General features: G+C 39.8%; 1 protein-coding gene across 2 annotated transcripts; it reads left to right on the forward strand.

The window, feature by feature from the left end:
- The first annotated feature begins 211 nt into the window (after positions 1-211).
- On the forward strand, positions 212-19,755 carry clcn7 (chloride channel 7). Of its 2 annotated transcripts, XM_071474176.1 has the most exons (25): positions 213-455; positions 1,497-1,574; positions 3,280-3,345; positions 3,728-3,793; positions 3,940-4,072; positions 4,342-4,451; positions 5,036-5,116; positions 5,240-5,302; positions 5,503-5,586; positions 6,151-6,244; positions 7,705-7,769; positions 7,910-8,026; positions 8,117-8,171; positions 8,362-8,422; positions 9,601-9,742; positions 12,353-12,446; positions 12,658-12,827; positions 13,608-13,659; positions 14,930-15,057; positions 15,579-15,664; positions 15,876-16,008; positions 16,767-16,826; positions 16,928-17,104; positions 17,971-18,051; positions 18,185-19,755. In XM_071474176.1, exons 1-25 carry the CDS (start codon positions 342-344, stop codon positions 18,269-18,271), a joined length of 2,397 nt encoding a protein of 798 aa, XP_071330277.1. In that variant the 5' UTR covers positions 213-341; the 3' UTR covers positions 18,272-19,755. The 2 variants fall into 2 exon arrangements, with proteins under 2 accessions (XP_071330279.1, XP_071330277.1); XM_071474178.1 differs by lacking the exon at positions 1,497-1,574 and having other exon boundaries at positions 212-455.
- The last annotated feature ends 707 nt before the right edge of the window (positions 19,756-20,462 follow it).

A 20,462-nucleotide genomic window follows, 5' to 3' on the forward strand; every position in this document is an offset into this window, starting at 1 on the left:
AGGCAGGACTTGTACTTGTAAAGGAGTATTTTATATTGTAGTATTGCTACTCTGATATAAGTAAAGGGTCTGAATACTTCTTCCTCCACTGGTGAAGACAGGACAGTCGGCACTGTTGTGTTTGCGCGCATACTTCAGTTTTAGCGCACAACCGGTAAAACTACAGGTCCCAGCTTGCAACGCGCTTCGCAATTATTTTTGGCCCTGCACGCCAGCCTTACAAAGCGTCACGAGTTACATTGTGATCATGGGGAGCTGGGGGAGAATAGTTAGCCAGCAACAACTGCTGTTAATGAAATAATTTAGCGACAGTGAGAGGGGGCGAGCTACCGGACGCCAGCATGGCCAACATCACCAAGAAAGTGTCGTGGTCCAGCCGAGCCGACGAGTCCGGGGCAGCCGGGGAGGGAACACCGCTGCTCAACGGCTCTGACCAGCCCAGGCTGTCCAGACAGGTACAGCTAGCATGGCGGCTAACAGCTGTGACTGCTGCAGCAGTACGGAGATGCTGTGTCATGTTTTATTAACCATTTTAAGGTTATCTTGGGTCATGTTTTTAAATACTGCATGGGCCATGTGCTTGAAATACGTGTTAATGCATTGCCGCATACACGACGTTCATGTTTTTTGGGCGTTTTTTTCATGTTTGCAGTCAGGAAATAGATGCAACAAGAAGCTTTGTTTGGGACGGAATGCAACTGGATGAAAGTAATTAAATTAGTGTTAATTAAATTACTTGCACGATGCATGTAGTTAGATTCAGTTGCCTAGAAAGATAATATTTCAGAAAGTTTTGAAAATCTAGTCTTTCTCATAGCTTGTTGCCGGAAATGGCTCACTTGTTTATTTGAAAGTTGATGTCCGACGGTGACATTAATGACATCTGTCACAGGTCAACGGTGCCTGTAATGGACACACTTTTAATCATATACAAGGTCGCTGTCAGTATGTTAGAGGGCAGAAAAGTATTAAAAGGGAAATGTTGGCCTTTGAAGTCATGAACTAGCAGACCCACTGTCTTCAGACTGAGTGAAGCTGTTGAGTAAATATGGAAAAACACTGGAAAATCCAACTTCCCTTGTTCCTCTAATATAGCCACCATGACGAGTCACTTAGTTCCTGCACCATCAGGACCAAAGGTGGAAGTAAACCAACTGCACTGCACTTCTTTAGTTAATGTAATCTCATATCTGTTGCTTGAAGTGCTTTTAAGAGACTGCAGTTTAGTTTTTACGTAATTATTGATAGCTGAAATCACATCCATCACAGACTACAGGTGTTGTCTGTGTATCATAAGCATCACAAAATGAAACTTACAAAGAGCAAAAGTCGTTTTATATTACTTTATTTGTGGACTGAAAATATCAGTACTATCATTACCATTACCATTACTCTAAGCTGGATTCCAACATCTGTATGATGTTAACACATCAGCCTAGAGACCGCTATGCACAGCTATATATATATATTTCTGTTGCTGTCTTTGATGTCTGTAGCCATCTGAAGGAGGCAGTATATTTCAGATAGGCAGACTCAGCACGGTGGATTTGGAAGAGGAGATAACGTCAGATGAGGTAAAGTCTGAGCTTGAAACATTATCGCATTCTTCTCTCTTTGTGTCTGTCGCTCCCATCAAGACCCTTAGCAGCACTTCTTAGACTCCTGAAACATAGTTCGTTCATCCACTTTAATAATAAAACCTCACTTCTTACGAATCAATGAGAAGCAATATGCTTATGTATTAAAATTATGCCTGACGTGTCAAGCAGTGTGTGTGGGGCGTTAACAGTTGATAAAATGCTATTTAGCCTCACGCTCATCATGTGCGTTTTGTTATGTGTGTCTGGCACAGGAAATCTAGTCTGGCTGACGTTGTGTGCTCAAGGAGCTTTAAAGGCTGATTTATGAGGTACACCCTGAGATATAGTTTAAGGATCTGACTGCAATGTATTTAATTTAAGTAATGTATTTAATTTAAGCTCAGCAACCTCCTGCTGAATACAGCTAAAGCCGAATGTGAGGAAGCCGACACAGAAATGGCCTAATAACTGGCCATGTCGACACAGCAGAGCTTGACTCATCCAGTCTGCATGAAAGGCACATGTTTGGAAACTATGTGATGGTTCCCACTGATGCATTGCGAATGATGAATTGAAGCCATTCAATACTTTGTTTTCAGAAAACTGATTCCATGCACTGGTCAGTTATGATAAAAACATATACTGTTCAGAGTGACAGGCAGTTTAGGTAACACTTTATCAAAATAGTGCTTTAAAGAAAAAGATGTTTACATATGTTTGCATTAGTTTACACCAGAGTCAGATTATCAAGTCGATTTGTACAGCTCTTACAGTAAGATCAATTGGGCAATATAAAAATTAAAAAAAAAATCGTAATAAGTAATTTAAATTCGGTTGTTCAGATATGCTCTTTGATTTAAAGAAAAAGAAAAGCTGAAATTCACTGCTTTAGGCCACCCTTACTGGCAGCCCTGCACAGGACCATATGACAATGCTTGAGGCTATTTGGGCGTCACCTAGTTTAGTAGGACATTGCACCCCTTTCCCTCCATGACAGAAACCATCAGATTCAGTTCTGTTTTCATTGACTGATGGGATGTGAATGTCATGCCATGCATGTGATCTGCTTGATTGTTGTTTGCTGTCAAGAGAAGTTTGTTTCCACTGTGTTTATGAATGTCATTTACTTTATTTAGTTGCCTTAGTTGCTGCTGATTGTGCTGTCTGACAGAAGCCCACTTAATGCCGCATGTAAATGTGAATTGAAGTACTTTTAAATTGGCTGTAGCTAGTTTGTATGCATGTCAGGATGCACTCATTTGCACCAGTATTTCCTTCAACACTAAACAGTCTGCATTAACAAGAACCTTTCAGCTGTAGACCTGAGTTTTATATCTGAGATTTTTAAATGAAATGTTCTGGAGGAAACACTGGTGCATTTTTTACACAGTCACTGCATCTCTCATCTGCTTTGTTACTCATGCACAAGTGTGTAAGTAAAAAGTCTGTCAAACTTGTCCTCTCTGTTTCTTTTCAGCTGACTTTTGAGTGTAAAAATAGCTTTCTGTTGTTGTTTCAGATGCTTTTGAGCTGCTGCTGTTCTCACTCTCGTTCCATCTAAACTGTCTGATTCCCTTCAGTAGCTTAGTTCCCAGCTCCTTGCCGTCCCTCAAATGATTCAGCAGGTCAAAGGTCGTAGGTCAGTGTTGGTGTGGTCACCCCTGTTTTTTTTCTGCCCCCCCCCCCCCCTCCCCCTCAGGACTCTCTAAGAGGGCGGCCCAAAGAGATCCCTCACAATGAGAAGCTGCTGTCACTTAAATATGAGGTAAGTCTGCCCACTCGCCCTGAATCACATTCAACGATCAATTAAAGCCCCTGTGTGTAGGATTTGAAATGTTCCTTTAAAAAGAAGACTGGTTTTCCTCAGTAATGAAAACAACAAAAACAGTAAAATTTGTCAGTAACGCTGGTATAGAAAATACCTCTTAGGCCATGCACACAGGGCAATAATCTTCTTAAGCAGGCTGGAAACTGGCAACAGTTCCCCAGATCAGCTTTGTATTACCATATTTTTGATTTGCAATAACATTGAACCAATATAATATCTACGTGCAGCTTTGTCAAATGTTCAGGATACACTGAAGGTTTTATCATGAACATAAGTAAACATTAATATTTATTTTTATTACGTGTGTGTCTTACTCCAGAGTCTGGACTATGACAACATTGAAAACCAGCTGTTTCTGGAGGAAGAGAGGAGGATGAGTTACATGGTGAGTGAGCTTTGAATCACCTGCAAATAAGTTATACAGTCTTCATTTTTTATGATTTTTTTTTCTTTTCTTTTTTTCTATCTGCTCTAATTTTATCATCTCTCCTCTGCTGTTCGTTTCGTCTCTCCACGCTCTTGTGTCTTCAGGGCTTCCGCTGTCTGGAGATCAGTCGCTGGGTGGTCTGCGGCCTGATCGGCTTTCTGACTGGTCTCATCGCCTGCTTCATAGACATCGCAGTGGAGGAGCTGGCTGGGTTCAAATACCAAGTGGTCAAAGAGAGTATCCTGAAGATTTGTACATGATACACCTAGTCAGGCCAAACTGCTAGCACCATATGACAGGGCTCACCATGTCATCATATATTTTGTTAGATTAACATAGCATCTTTTATTATCTGCCAAGGCGGGTTATGGTTATTGATCCTCCCAGTCTTAACTAGCATTTACCTGGTGTTATAACTGGCAGATAAACAGCTTGGCCAGGTTTGGCTATTTTCAGCCATGTGCTATCAGTATCCCCAGACCTTTCCTTGACCTCTGACCACACAGACATAGAGAAGTTTACAGAGGTGGGCGGCCTGTCTATCTCTCTCCTCCTCTGGGCTGTTCTCAACTCCGCCATTGTCATGTTGGGGGCCATCATAGTTGCATTTTTTGAGGTAAGACTGAAAGGAGAAACAGTTTGACCTTTTGGTAATTATCTTGATTTTAGAAACATAATTCCTGTCCCGTTTTAGTTGTCTTCCTCTTTTGTGTGATTGATAACATTCCTCGAGTGTCAGAGTGGATTTTAAAGAAGTTCAGCCAGTTACATGTCTTGGTTAAAAGCCATTCAAACTGATGTGGAAGTGAAAACATATTATGCAATAGCATGTCTGCACAGATTGCCTCCAATGGTGTGTAATACTGAAGATCTGTAAAAATCAATGTGCTTCTCTATTCCTGCAGTCAAGTAAGCCACAGTTTATCAGCTCGTGATCAGTGACAGCTGAGATTTTGTTTTGAAACATTATAGTTTTCTTCTGCAACCAGGCTGATTAAAGAAGTGGTTCAGTTGTGGTTTTCATTTCCAGAAGCTTGCTATGTCAGTTTTTAATACCATCACATATGATATTGTTTCTTATGAATATATAACCTTCTCTCTGATCATATCCACACGCTCAGATACAACTCATGTACTGTAAATGTAGGTCTCTATGTTTGCCACCTATGATGTAAACCCCCCCCCACATGTCTCATCCAGCCCATTGCAGCAGGAAGTGGTATCCCTCAGATAAAGTGTTACCTGAATGGCATCAAGATTCCCAGGGTTGTACGACTCAAGGTACACACACATACACACACACACACACACACACACACATACACACATAAAAGACACATATAAATAGATGTACTTGAACCACTGTAGTCATATCCTTACATTTTGTGTGTTTGTCCTCCACAGACACTTATGGTGAAAGTGTTTGGTGTTATCTGTTCAGTGGTCGGTGGACTTGCTGTCGGAAAGGTAAAAACGTTCATCAGAGAAAATGTAACATGCATAATGTAGATGTCCTTTCTCTATCATTCAGCTTGAGGATGAAGTGACATGATACAAGCTGTGTTTTAGCCCAATTTGAATATTTCACTTGACGTGTATATGCAAGTTTTGCAATTTTTGGTTGTCTTTTCACACCTGTCCTTTTGTTTGCCCCTCCAATCCGTCAGGAAGGGCCCATGATTCACTCTGGTGCTGTTGTAGCTGCAGGTGTCTCTCAGGGCAGGAGCACCTCTTTAAAGAGAGACTTCAAGGTCTGTGTGTGTGTGTGTGTGTGTGTGTACTTGTACTTGCTACATAGTAAGGACCAAAAAAAGTATTTTACTAACAGAGTGAGGACATTTTGGGAAAGTGAGGACATTTTGGCCGGTCCTCACTTTTTGAGACACCTTCAAATCACATTTTGAGGGTTAAGACTTGGTTTCAGAGTTATGGTTAGAATTAGGTTTAGGTTAAGGTCAGGGTCAGGTTTAGGGTTAGGCACTCAGTTGTGATGGTTAAGGTTAGGGTAAGGGGCTAGGGAATGCATTATGTCAATGAGAGTCCTCACAAAGATAGAAGTACGTGTGTGTGTGTGTGTGTGTGTGTGTGTGTGTGTGTGTGTGTGTGTGTGTGTGTGTGTTAGTCTACTCAACGACAGTTAGATTTCTCTTTTTAATTAGAGTTACCTTGGTAGAAACACTGATTTAGATTTCCTTACTTTGAAATATTACTGTTAGTTGGTCAAGTATGGTCTTTCATCATTCATATTTTAAAAATGTCCATGGATAGGGTGTGTTTGTGAGTAGGATTTAATAATTGTTGGTGTGTGTTTGTAGATCTTTGAATACTTCCGGAGAGACACAGAAAAAAGGGACTTTGTTTCCGCTGGAGCTGCTGCCGGAGTTTCAGCTGCTTTTGGAGCACCAGTTGGTAAAAACACAGCTGCCTTACAGGAGCACAGTATAAACACGCGCTTTCTTAATAATCTGCCTTAGTTTTGCTGGCAGTTTAGTTTAGCTAGAAAGCCAACAGTGCAACAGGATGGCTGCATGCCCAAACTAGAAACCTATGAGGGAAAACAGTGTTTGGTGAACAAGTGCAGGCTGTGTACTGCCACTCTGTGCTTTTACTGTGATCATTGATAATGTCAGTGATACAAGACTGTGAGAACTGTGTAAGAAGTTGAACTTTATGCCTGTAGCTACTTGGATACAGCTACAAACAAACAAACAAACAGTTGAAAGTGTAGTGGGGTGCCCAAATTCACTATCATCAGCAGGTTTTTAAAAGTAGCAGTAATGTTAGTTCTAATATGTTTCAGTCGGCACCGTCAGACCTGTCAGTAATGCTAGCTACAGCATTAAGGAGGCTCATAATGGGCAAGTGTCAATTTTGGCAAAAACTTTAAAAGAATTAATAATTCATCCATTTTATGTCACATTAATTTTATCATTAAAAATAATAGCTGGGATATATATTGCTGGAAAGACTGACTGATCATATTTCCACCGCTAGTCAGCCGAGTATTTAGACTTAGAGTTTCTGATGCAGACAGGTTAGTGGGTGTTTACAGTCTGCAGTGTTGCTATTTAGCAAAGTGTTGCACAGTGACTTTTTTCAAACAAACCTGGTATAAACCTGGTACATGACTGGACCGTGTATGGATGCCAACCAGGGGCTTAGGGCTACACCTCTTGTTATGGGCAGTCCACCGAGCCGCTCTGGTTTCCCAGCTGCTCGGGAGCTGCAGGAATGTGGAGGAGCTTTCCACTTCACTGAGCCTCACCTCCATTACAGCAAATAAACTACTTTTATTCCATTTATCATTATTACTAAAGGAGGCAGAGGAATAAGTAAACATCCAACACACTGAGCAGAGAGAGCAGGAGAGGGAGGGAGGGAGAGAAGTTGTCCCGCTATGACCAATTCTACATATCAAACAGAGGGAGTTAGACATAAAGACCTGCCTCCAATAAAAATCTGTTATGTTCTCGATTTGGAAGTAAATAAAGACTAAACTACACAGAGACTGCGCTCTGTGTGCGAGACAAATGAAGAAAAATAGGCTGTTTGTGATGGTGGCTCACCTGGTAGAACGTGTACCTTTTGGGCTTAGTCCTACGGTTAGGGTTAGGCTCAGGTTCAAGTCCAGCTTGAGGCCTTTAGCCTAGTCTTTAATCTATGTGTTTGGTGATTTTGTCAGACAATGTCGCAGTTATAAAATTGACCTTAAGTGGTCCAGCAATATACTAGGTATTGACCTAGTCTTATTTCCTGCAGATGTTACCACCATTAGTGTAGACCCGCTTCAGAAACTGTGTCACAGACTATTATCTCTTACTATTATATGAAAAAGTTGATTTTGTGGTTTTTGTTTCTTTGATCGATAGGTGGGGTTCTGTTCTCTCTGGAGGAAGGAGCTTCTTTCTGGAATCAGATGCTGACATGGAGGATAGTAAGTCACGGTGTCCTGCGTGCACCCATTTTATAAACCTATAATTAATAATCACATTGGATTGCGAGTGTTGTTGTATTCCCTGCACTTTAAGTTTTAGCTTTCCTGTTTTTTCCTCCCTTTTCCGTTCTCTTATGCAGTTCTTTGCCTCCATGATCTCCACTTTTACCCTGAACTTCTTCCTTAGTATCTATCACAAAAAACCCGGAGATCTTTCCAACCCTGGTCTCATCAACTTTGGACGCTTTCAGAGTGATGTGAGAAGCTTCTTTTATATATCATGTATTTTTCCAGCTTTATGCTGTTAGTGAAAGAAATAGATGACATGTATTATTGTTCTTTCTCAGAGTGTGACCTATAACCTCTATGAGATTCCCCTGTTCATTGCTATGGGAGCTATAGGTAAAATCATCTTTTTGTTTCTGGAAATATGTGTGATTCTTTGCAGGGTGTAAATAGATGTTTGCCATGAATAATGTTACTTTCACATATTTCAAGCAGTATATTTGATTCTGTTGCTACATAGCTGTATAATTAAGGTAAGTTTGAAAATTTAATTAATGTTATTTGTTTACATCCCTTCCCTGTGCAGGTGGATTGCTGGGAGCTCTGTTCAATGTCCTCAACTACTGGCTGACCATCTTCAGGATCAGGTAAGGCTTAGAAAGGAATCAAACGCTTACAAGTGCAAAACACATTCTGATCCACTTGTGGATTACCTCACCTGAACACCAGGTGAGGTGAGACGTGAAGAATTATGTTTTGTGTGTTTTGTGCAAACAAAAGCAACACATGGTCGCATGAAGGCTTTGCTGTTGAGGTGAAAGATGAGGAAGTTTTTAAGTGAGCAATTAAAACTGTTTCTCAGAATATCAACATCTTGTGGCTGAAAAGTTTAAAAATAGTCAGTGTAAAAACAGGTATGATCACTAGGAGACTGACGGACACCTGTGGATCCTGCTTCCTTGTCTGGAGCTGGATGGTGCATGTGTCCATATTCACGATAATGACATGGTGAACTGTGTTTTTCAAAAGTTTTACAATCAATGAGTAAATAGTTTGACTCTAATAGATAGAAGACTAAATAATAAATAAGATGATGATGATGATTATTATTATTTTTGTTGTTATTATTATGTTATTATTAGTATTATTATTATAACTGGACTTGTCAGATTTTAGAGCCATTTATATCATAACATTTGCCATTCGTTTCGAACTAGAGCAAATATTTGATTTAAAAAGAAAACTGAAATGTTTATTGTATGTAATAAACTGCAGTTTGTTCTGCAGTGTACAAGGTGAATGAGGGAGATATAAATTAGAAATGTAGAGGTGAACTAGATAAGGTGTAGAGTGCACTTAATATCAGAAATAAGCTATAAGCTAAGATATATGGTAATTGGTTTACTTTAAGACGTGTACAAATGTGACAAATGTCTGTAATATGGATGTAATGTTGTTTATTAGCGTGAGTTCTTCTGCTCATGCTACGTTAATGCTATGATTATCGAGATTTTCACCCACGAGACAGAATTTAAAGTACATAGTTATTCATTAGTTTGTTAAAAATACCTCAGCATGCCTAACCCTGTGAAAACAGATATTTATGTCTAAATTTAGATTTAATATCTGTCTTCACATGTCTTCAGTTTAGTCATAAATTTAGACTTGATATCATAGTCGTAGCCATGATTTGCCAGTGTCAGTATCCGAAAAGATCTTCATGATTATGTTCTATGGCTGTGTACTATGTTTTACAAGTGATTAAGGGATTGATTAACATTTGATTAACGTGTGTGTGTGTTTGTTTGTGTGTTTTTTTTTTTAGGTATGTCCATCGCCCTTGTTTGCAAGTCATGGAGGCCATGTTGGTTGCTGCAGTAACCGCAACAGTGTCATTCACCATGATCTACTTCTCCGATGACTGTCAGCCTCTGGACTCAGAGCACACTGAGGAGTATCCTCTGCAGGTACACACACAAATACACACACCTTTTGACACCTATGACATGTAATAAAGCTAAAACTGGGGAAGTTTTAGTTAGATGGTGTCACAAGCACAGTCAGGCATCATAACAGTTTTAAAGTGGACTATGTGTTTGATGTGTATGATCAAGCAAATCAGACAGACACGTGCAGATGCAGATAAGATGTACACTTTTCACGAATCTTAGTGCTTCCTATTTTTTATCAGATGGCAAGTTTCCGTTCAATAACCAGCATTACCATCAATAATGTCATGCAAACATGATAAGTGTCATTCATTCTCCCCAGAGAAAGAATCCTTAAGATGTTGTAGATCCTCTGACTTTTCTTTCTTGACCACTACCGGATGGATTACAATTTGGCGCTTATGTTCATTGTCCCCTTTAGGATGAGTTTTAATAACATCATCAGATCAACATTTTAATTTGTCCAAAACTAATGGCAGTCTCATCAGCCACAAATGTACTTTGTTTTTAGACCTAATTAGCAAATGATAGCATGCTAACACTGCTAAACTAAGATTGTGATCATGGTAAACATTACTACTACAGTATATTCTTAACATTAGTGTGTGCGCATATTAGCATACTGGTTTCAGCATTCAACTCAAAGCACCACTGTACCTGACCACAGCATGGATGTATTATAAGACCTGGATGCTGGATCTAAAAATGGTGCCCATTCAGTTCAATACGAGTTGCTCGCCTGGCGCATAGGCCGAAAAAGTTTCTGGCTTCTGGGTTACTTCCGCGTTATGCAGCCCATAGAGACTGCGCAGTAGTGTCACTCCCATCATGCCTTTGGGTAATGAGAACGATTGAAAAACGTTCTCGATCTGGTGCTGCGCACTCACGAGTGCTCTGCTAGCGGACTTGATGATGGGTAATAGACTAATACAGGACCGGCCCGGGGCTTTAAACCACGGATTTAAAACGGCAACAACATTCAGTTTGAAGCTTCAGAGCCTAAAGTCACATTGGAATCAACATTTTAAAAAATCATAACCAGGCAAAAATATTATGTTTAAATTGTCTAAATTTATTTTATGTTTTACACTCTGTCATGACACCAAAATTGTAAAAAGTAAGACACTTGCCTTTGCCTTTTGTTTCTAAAAATAAAAATAAAAGTCTGTTATTGGGCTTAAAATTTACAATATGACCAAATCAACATGGATAATTAAAAAATTCATGAATGAAAACATGCTTTGTCAGCTGAGGCTTTTTCCCTCCCTGCCCAGCAAGACAAATACAAATTCTTTATAAAAAACATGCGTTTAATTTATTTATTTATTTACTTTTTTTAACAAATTGAAACTATTTAAAAACACTGGCAGAGACGTCAACCTGAAGTTAGCATAACATCCGGTAACAAGATGGGTTGAGGTGCTTTTTAAATCGCGCAACATTCGCGGAACGTTCCTCAAACGTTCCCGGGGGAGCGGATGACAGGCTGGTGAACTGCAGTCAGGATGAGACACTGCTGGCACACACATGACAGAAACTATCACATAGAAGCTAAATGACTCACGAAATTAAAATACCTGAAGAAAAGTGTTACTGAGGTAGTTCAGAAAAATCATATTGGCGTCTTAGTGAATCCAGTTATGCGGCTAATATATCGATTAAAAAACTATTACATTCCTGAAAAAAAATGTAAGAAGTGACGAATAAGTGCGACAAAAAAAAAAAAAAAAAACAATGTACCTTGATGTGTGTAGAAGAAAACTCGCCTTTGTGTTGTTTATTCACTTTTCACACTAACTTGTTCTCGTCCTGACGACGCTAGCAGTAACCTAGCAACCATGCTCGTTCCCGAGACACAGCGTGACCGTGGAAAGAGTGCACGTACACAGTGGTGACGTCACTCAGAGAAAAAAAACTTTTCTGGGCTTTTTCTGAGCTTTGAAAAACTTTTACAAAGATTAAACCCCCATGCCTTAAAAATATCCATCAGAAAGATTGATATTTGGCTGTGTGCACAGCTGGAGGTGTCCTGTTAAGTTTTACAGGCCTCTCTTTTACTATTGCGGTCTATGGGAAAAATGCTTTTTGGGCCGCAGGGGGATTTTTCGCTGCAACACCACGAGTGGCCACTGGAAACAATTGGCTGAAAGGCTGAGCGGCGGCGCCGTATCCAGGTCTCATAATACATCCATGGACCACAGCCCTTCAGAGGTGCTAGCATCACTGTAGACTCTTAGCCTTTTCCAAATACTAGAGGCAGTGCTACATAAATAAATAAATAGCAAATATTAAATCCTGGTGAGTTAGTTTCTTTTGTATTTTGGCGTTCTTACCTTTTATTCATGAAGGAGAGATGAAATATTGAGGCAGATAGGAGACACGTGACGAAAGAAAAGGTACACACCCTGCACATCATGTTTACATTCTATGCACTTCTGACCACTGATCCACGACAAATATGATTTGCAATCCTTCACTGATCCGTATCTGTCTTAATGCTCTGTTTTAGAATCATATTTAAGCTCGTAGATGGCACTTCAACTTCAACAAGGACACGAGCATAGAGAGAGTGCTTCTCCTTCTCTCCCTTGTTTTGCCATTCTTATTTTCTCTCTATCTTTTTTCTAGTTGTTTTGTGCGGATGGAGAGTATAACTCCATGGCAACAGCCTTCTTCAACACTCCTGAGAGAAGTGTCCGCAGTCTCTTCCACAACCAGCCAGGTAATGCTGTGCTGAAGCAGAGGGAGGTTACTGAAATAAACAAATGATATGTATGAGCAAGTGCACAGCTTTCTCACATTTCTCTCTGTGTATATGGATCCATGTGCGTGGAAGCATAACTGGATTGATTTAAGTTTGAAACATTATTTTTTGCTCGCCTACCATTCTCTGAAGTCACTTGTTTTATTTTAATGCGTGTTGTTTTTTTAAGGAACTTACAATCCTCTGACCCTGGGCTTGTTCACTCTGACTTATTTCTTCCTGGCGTGTTGGACCTACGGCCTGGCGGTGTCTGCTGGAGTTTTCATCCCGTCTCTGCTAATAGGAGCAGCCTGGGGGAGACTGTTTGGTATACTGCTGGCCTACATCACCCCCCTCCCGGTTAGTGTAGTATTTGTCACTCTGTAGGATGAGGACAAGTTAGTGTCCTCATTATTATGTTTAAAATAAAGCTGGTTCTCCTTCCTTAGTATCTCAATGTCTTTGACTTCTTTGTTTTCTGGTCTCCAGTTGAGCATGTTGTTTGTTGAGGGAGGCCGTAACAACAACAACAACTTTTAGTTCTATTATTTAACCAGGCCATATTTATGCCTTGATTGAATTTAAGTCATAGATGAGAATTTATCTGACCTCTTTTTTGGCTACTTAAATCATTGTAAACTATTTGTAGTGCCAGACCAACAGTTAAGAAAACGTAACTAAAACCTCTTCTATAAAACCTCTGTGCTACTCAGTGCGTAGACGCGCTTGTGTATGGATGTGCTGTATCTTCCATATGGTAATTACCATGCTTTATTTATTTATTTATTTAATTTTTTACCTCTTGCTTACACTTTGGAGCAGTGCTCAGCTCAGTTCACTGTTGCAGCTGTTAAGTGGAATTCACACTTGTTTTTGCGGCTGAATGTTGCCTTTAAAAAAGAAAAATAACTAATCATAACTAATGGCATACTTGATGAGGGGATGCAGTACAAAGGACCAAAACTGCTTTACAATATCTCAGTGTTCATAATACAAAAGTGAAAGGAAAAACATACCTGAATTTTATTTATTTTTTATTATTTTAAGAATTGGTGCGTAGAGTGCGTCTTCTTCTTAAACTAAACTAATATTCCAGATGCTACAACCTAGTGTTTGACATTGCTGTGTGTGTTTTGTTAGATTTGGGCTGACTCTGGTAAATATGCCTTGATTGGAGCTGCAGCTCAGTTAGGTGAGTGACTGTAACCCTTATGTTTTTTTTGTTCATGTTTTTTAGTTTTTAGTGCTTAGCAGGAAATAAGAAATGAACTGTGTTATTGTAACCAATCACAACAAGCTGTGAATTGTCTTTCCAGTTCCAAAAGACTGTCCTGTCATTTTAACTCTTTTTAAAAAACTTTTGATACCAGTCTAAGACAAAAGATGAAAGTATGGCACCAGTGACGGTGACAGCAGTCCAAATCCCCACGCTGCCCGACATAATTGATGGAGTGAGTAAAGCTGTAAGCACTCAGACTGTGATTGTGAACCGCAACTTGGGAACCACCTTGGAAGGAGCTGTTAATGCTCAGACTGTGGTCATAAATCGCAACATGGGTCACATCTTGGAGAAGCTTGCAGCTTTGAAAAGGAGAATGGATGGAGATGACCAGAATGGACTAACAGAGTAAGCCGTGTCTATTGAAATACGACTGCTCGCCCTAACCCAAACAATCATAATCTAATCTGCGTTCCGGCCCCCGCAGCACCAGCCTTGGCCAAGGCCGGTGCTGGAACAACTCCCCCACGAGATCGCTGCAGTGAGACGCTTCTACTCCTACCCCCCCCCCCCCCTCCTCCACGGACACCTGTGGATTGTTGACTCCGTCCAGGAACCGATCAAGGATGTCTCCATGGCAACTTGCTGTGTTATCGCGATGACACCCTGCGAACTGAGGCACTGATTGTGAACTAGACGAAGCGACTCCCCAGGCCTATGCACACACACACATTCACGGACACCTCTTACATGTACATATGCAACTCACAACCCAACCCCATCCCACGCCTTCGCCGCTTCCTCCCATCCAGCGCGGCGGGCGGGGTCCGATAGCTGCGCCTTAAATGGCAGCGGCTGCGGCTGGCTGCCTGTCTGCACTGGAATCACCTCCTCCCCCCTTTACCCCCTCCCCTGGAGCAAATTGTCTTGAGTCACTGTGTTGTAAGATGTGTTTGTTTATATATGCCTATGTTGCTGAGGTTTTTTTTCCCGAATCCCACACTGTACCCCCCCCCCCAGGAGTATAGTTTGGGTTCTGTTATTTTTTCTCCTCTCCTCTCCATTTGTTTTTCCCCATTCCTCCTTTTTAAATGGCGCCGCAGATGGCTGCCTCGGTGTTTTGGTGCGCTCTGCACCATTCACCAGAACAAATTCCTTGTACGTGAAAACATACTTGGCAATAAACCTGATTCTGATTCTGATTCTGATTCTGATTCTGATTCTGATGAACTGCTTTCCTCAGGTGGCATCGTGAGGATGACTCTCAGTTTGACCGTCATCATGGTGGAGGCTACAGGAAATGTCACATACGGCTTTCCCATCATGCTTGTCCTCATGACTGCCAAGATAGTAGGAGACTACTTTGTAGAGGTGAGTAAAGAGGCAGAGACATGCACTTTGTTCCGACCTCCCTCTGTGTCCAATTTGCTCACCAACAAATTCAATACAGAAAGGAGGAACAAACTCATGAAATGTCCCACAATTTTTAAACATACACAGAACACTTAATATGTATTGCAGGAGAACACTAGAGAAACACACACACACACGATTCTCTTCATGAACTTTAATTGACATTGTCATTCTATATTCCCGGTCTTATTGATTTACAACAGCGTGCTTATTTACGGTGGCATTTTAACAGTTACGTATGTTGATTTCTGGTATAATATCTGCAGTATTTCAATAATTACAGCTGCAACAATTAGTCTAGGAACAGAAAATTCATTGCCATCTGTTCTGATAACTTATAGCTTCTCAAATGTGACAGTTTTCTGCATGAATCAAAAAGAAAATCATCAGATTAATTGACAATTAAAATAACCTTCAGTCAGTGTGTAGTATGAACTGGGACATAGGCAGGGTCTGTAACCCATCTCTTCCTGTTTTAGGGTCTGTATGACATCCACATTAAGCTGCAGAGTGTTCCTTTCCTACACTGGGAGGCTCCTGCCACCTCCCACTGGCTGACTGCCAGGTAAGGTCCTGTCTGATTTGTTGATATTTGTGTGAGAGCCACTCTGATTAGACAACCCCCTATATTTAAAACATTCATGGCTGTGGGCTTTGTCAGTTAGCTTTTTCTTGTGCTGTCCTCACTTTTGCTACAATTAATTTTTTTCTCACCATCATCATCCTTGCTGTCTTTCTTCCTCTTTGTATCTCCTCCCCCTATTGGCCCCATCCAGAGAGGTGATGAGTTCTCCAGTCACCTGTTTAAACAGGATAGAGAAGGTGGGAACCATTGTGGACACCCTTAGCAACACGTCTACCAATCACAATGGCTTTCCTGTCGTCGTGCAGATTTCTGGTAGTGATGAGGTACCATATAATCACTTGTTTGCTGTTTTTGAAATGCTGTTTTGTTTATTAGGCATGGCAATGAACTGGCTAGAATTAAGGAAATTATCATATTTCAACACCTGCTTCGATATGATATAGTGTCAAGTCTGAGCTTTGATTTAAATAACTTTAAATCAATATAGACAGAACTGTGTGGGAGATTTAACCCTTTAAACATATAGCGCCCAAAGCAACAGGATGTAGACAGTCACTGACTGTTCAGGATTTTCCACAAAATATTAAATATGATGATTTTGTTTGACTTCATGTGTATCTATGCAATTAATTTTTAACCCTCCAACTTCAGGCACCATGTTAAACATAGCAGATATCAGGCAACTGATCTCTCTCAAGATGCTTTTAATACATTTTTTTTTACTAATGGTCAGTGTTTATAGAGAGAGATTTCTTATGTATACTGGCACCTACAGCATCAAATAACAGATTAGAGTGCATCACAAACTCAAGATGTGTTTGAGGAAGTTTTAACCTCATATTGAGTCCACTGTCAACTTCCCATTCTGTGAAATGATTACATTTGGAAGTACAACAAAGCATGCTGACCACCGAAAAGTAGCACATACACAGTAACTCAAAGATAATTCCTGGCATTGAACATCCCAGACTAATAATACTGTATCACAAAGGAGTTAAATTTTGAAATTGAGCTTCATTGCAAACAGAAACATTTTTTCTTTCATTAACCACACATTCATTTGTCCTTCTCTCCCATTCAGCCAGCAAAGCTCTGTGGGCTCATCCTCCGCTCTCAGCTCATTGTTCTTCTCAAGCACAAGGTAACATTTACAGAATGAAGATGGTGACAATATTCTGAGATAAACCATTGTCATATTTCACATGGAATCACTCACTTTCTGCTCCTGCTCTGTCCCGGCAGGTTTTTGTGGAGTTGGCTCGGTCCAGGCTGACCCACAGGAAGCTCCAGTTGAAGGACTTCAGGGACGCCTACCCTCGCTTCCCCCCAATCCAGAGCATCCACGTCTCCCAGGATGAGAGGGAGTGTATGATGGACCTCACTGAGTTCATGAACGCAACGCCGTACACGGTACCACAGGTAATACGCACACACAGACATACTGCAGTGCAGTAGTACAGATTTCCCCAAGATTCTAGGAAGATTATAATTTTGAACCTGGTTTCAATCATGCTGAGTCACAAAAAGTTTAAATATATGTATAAATATATGTATGTATATTTTATTATGACAGGAACAACCTGAAAATGTTGTAATGTGGCCACAGCTGTCACCAGCATGAAGGCATTTTGTTTTCAGGCCATCCATCCTATTTTTGTGAATGCAATATCCCAGTAACATCTTAAGGAAAATTTCTTCGAATTTGGCACAAGTGTTCACTTGGACTCAAGGATGAACTAATCAGAATTTGGTGGTCAAAAGTCAAAGGTCATTGCGACCTCTCAAAACATGTTTTTAGCCATACCTCAAGAATTCATGTGCTAATTATGACACAATTTAAAACAAATGTCTATTAGGGTAAAATAATGGAGTGATGACCTTTTATATCCAAAAAGTCAAAGGTCAACTTCACTGTGACATTATATAAAGTTGTATTAAATTCCTTTAAAGTCTGGACTGACATGGATATAAACTTCCACTTGAGTGATTGACAGGCACACACCCGCAACGCAGTAATTCTTATTAACAAATCTTCAAATCTAATCTTTTTGTTTCTTGGTGTAAACTGTTAAATGAAAATTTTCAGGCTTGTAATGTCTACGCCGCTGTTTTTTTACTACTGTAATTGTGGGGGTCATTGAGTCTAGTTTGGTTTTTACTTTCTCGGTTTCCTTGTGTCTTGTTTTTTTCCCCTCTTTGAAAACCCTCTCTGGCTTGTTTGTAAAGTTAAGGTATAAAGTTTTGTATAAATAAAGTTGAACTTACATGAGGCTGTTTGTTTGCAGGAAACATCCCTTCCTCGTGTGTTTAAGCTATTTAGAGCTCTGGGACTCAGACACCTGGTGGTAGTGGATGATGAGAACAGGGTAAGAGTGTGTTTCCATCTATCCCTGTATGTCTTGTTTTATTTCCTGTGTGTCGTCTTCTTTATCTTTCATGATTGCGTTCTTGTTGCTTCTTGTTGCTGATGTTACACTTTTGGTTTGTGACTGTCTGCAGGTGGTTGGACTGGTGACACGGAAGGACTTGGCCAGATATCACCTGGGCAAACATGGACTGGAGGAACTTCAGCTGGCCCAGACATAGTTCACACACTCACACACAAACCCACACACACACTCACAAACCCATGAACTATGACCACTTGATGCCTCATAAATCTGTTGACCACCAGCTATGCAGTCCAGAAGGATACCATTGACAGCCAAGAGATCACGTTTATTCTTTGATGCCAATATGGTCACCATGACAACAGAAGGTGACCCCCGCCTCCACTATGAGTATCAGTTTTTTTTTTTGGCGGCTGCTGTGCTGAGGCATCAGTGGAGAGTTTAGCACAGGGCTTTTTCATATGTTTTCACAGACCTCATTCAAGACATTTGATGAATGAGGTCAAATAAAGTGAATTGATGGTACAGATAAAATGAATCATAATAGTAAATAATAAATATTAGTAATAATGAATTGGGGATAATAATAAATTTGGGGAGAGCCAGGTGAGAAAAGTCAGTTTGATCTGTGGTAACTGGTAAACAGAAAATGTTTTGTTCATAAAAGCATCTGCATATGTCTGTTCTTACTCCTCAACGTCACACAAATCGTAGTTCCTTTATAAAGTAATGTTGTGGTAATGCAGCGATGCATAATTAATCATTGGGATCATTGGATCCACCAATTCATTTATCATGTGGAAACATTGATTAATTATATTTTTAAATATTTCAGATGGATGCTTTTTATGTCATGCTATTGAACTAAAGACATTTAACCTGGTTTGTGTTAAAAATGATCTGAAACTGAGTGCGTTCGTGTTCAAGAGTCAGAAATTCACTGACAATTTAATGTTTTCTTTGGCAATGAAGCAAATTTACTATTTTCCATTTTTGTGTAGTTTTGCACTGAAAGAATGTTATTTATTGTTGATGATGACTACTTTTTTTTTGTTTTAAAGTTTATGGTTTGAAAAGAAAGTTTGGGTTTCACATCATTTCTCAAGACAAGATTTAAGAAAGGAGAGGGGACTTATTAGTCACCTGATTGTTTGGCACTTCTCTGATTTTGCCACAAGATGCAGTTTGAGGCAGTTTTAGCAAGAGACAGATGTGTTAGTACATGTAGATACAGAATCCTAACTTCCTCTTCATCTTTGCATCAGCTTTACTGAGCACACACATACACACGCACAATGTCGTCCAAAATTCAGAGACCACTTTCCCATTATAGTGAATGGGAAAGTGGTCTACCAAGAAGTGTCCCCTTGAAGCTCTGTGTGAATGTAAAACTTTGTTTACAACACATCCTCTGTTTAAACTAATCAATTTATCCTTGCATTACCCAGCCAGGCTTCTGCACAAAACACAAATATTCAGATTTATAATTATGTAAAAATGTAACATTTCTTCAATTACCAGTGTTAATTGTTTTCTTCGTGCACTCCATTGTTTCTACGTTTTGATTTTGTCTCCTTTGTGGTCTTTGTTCTACATGTTAAAATATTGACTATGCTCTATTTTATAACCACTGGATAAGCCTTTTGTGAATTAATAAAGTTGAATTTATCTATTGTTAAATGATTTTTATTTCTGTTTGATTCACAAGACATGAAATCTTTGCAAAGGAATTATCTAGTTTTTTTTTTTTTTAAATTTACCAAATGGTATTTGTAAAAACTCATCTGTATAAATTATCATTCAAAATGAACTGAAAAGTCTTGGCAGTGTCAGAACCTCCATTAAAAAAAACCTCAATCTTCCCTGAAGTAATTTTGACATAATTTAACATATTTTACCTGGATCAGACTTTCCAGTTGCAGGACAGTGTCTCTGGTTTGAACACATTTACCACCAAAAGACTTTTCTCAGTAGAATAGATGGTATTCAGGAAGCTCATACATTTTACAGCAGTAAGTAAATGGGCAGAAGACATGACAAAGTGATATCCTACAAGCGTTAGCAGCCCACAGGAGGAATAAATAGTATGTAGTAGGTTAAACTGATAATGCAGATCATTCAATCCACCAATTTGTTTACTATATGGAAAAATTCCTACCTGGCTAAAAGCTAAAATAAATGCTGTATTTATCTGATTAATGATGCAGAGAATATTCTTTTTTTTTCTCCATCCACCTGAAGCAATAGTTCATTATTGCAAATGATTGCAGCCACGAATGGATCAAATTGGTCATCCTTCATGAGCATAAACCCACAATCATGTACAACCAAAAAGAAAAACAAATATATGAGCACAGTCAGTCATTTCACACTCACACATATGCAAC

Source organism: Trachinotus anak, unplaced genomic scaffold (genome assembly GCF_046630095.1).
Source record: "Trachinotus anak isolate AG129_WGS33_773 ecotype Australia unplaced genomic scaffold, CSIRO_AGI_Tana_v1 ptg000003l, whole genome shotgun sequence".
Classification (NCBI taxonomy): domain Eukaryota; kingdom Metazoa; phylum Chordata; class Actinopteri; order Carangiformes; family Carangidae; genus Trachinotus; species Trachinotus anak.

What these genes read in the sequence shown, in the direction of transcription:
- clcn7 (XM_071474176.1), top strand. Translation starts at nt 342, where the DNA reads ATGGCCAACATCACCAAGAAAGTGTCGTGGTCCAGCCGAGCCGACGAG. An exon ending in CGCCGTACACGGTACCACAG is followed by an intron (nt 17,105 to 17,970) that starts GTAATACGCACA and finishes GTTTGTTTGCAG; the next exon opens with GAAACATCCCTTCCTCGTGT. An exon ending in TAGTGGATGATGAGAACAGG is followed by an intron (nt 18,052 to 18,184) that starts GTAAGAGTGTGT and finishes GACTGTCTGCAG; the next exon opens with GTGGTTGGACTGGTGACACG.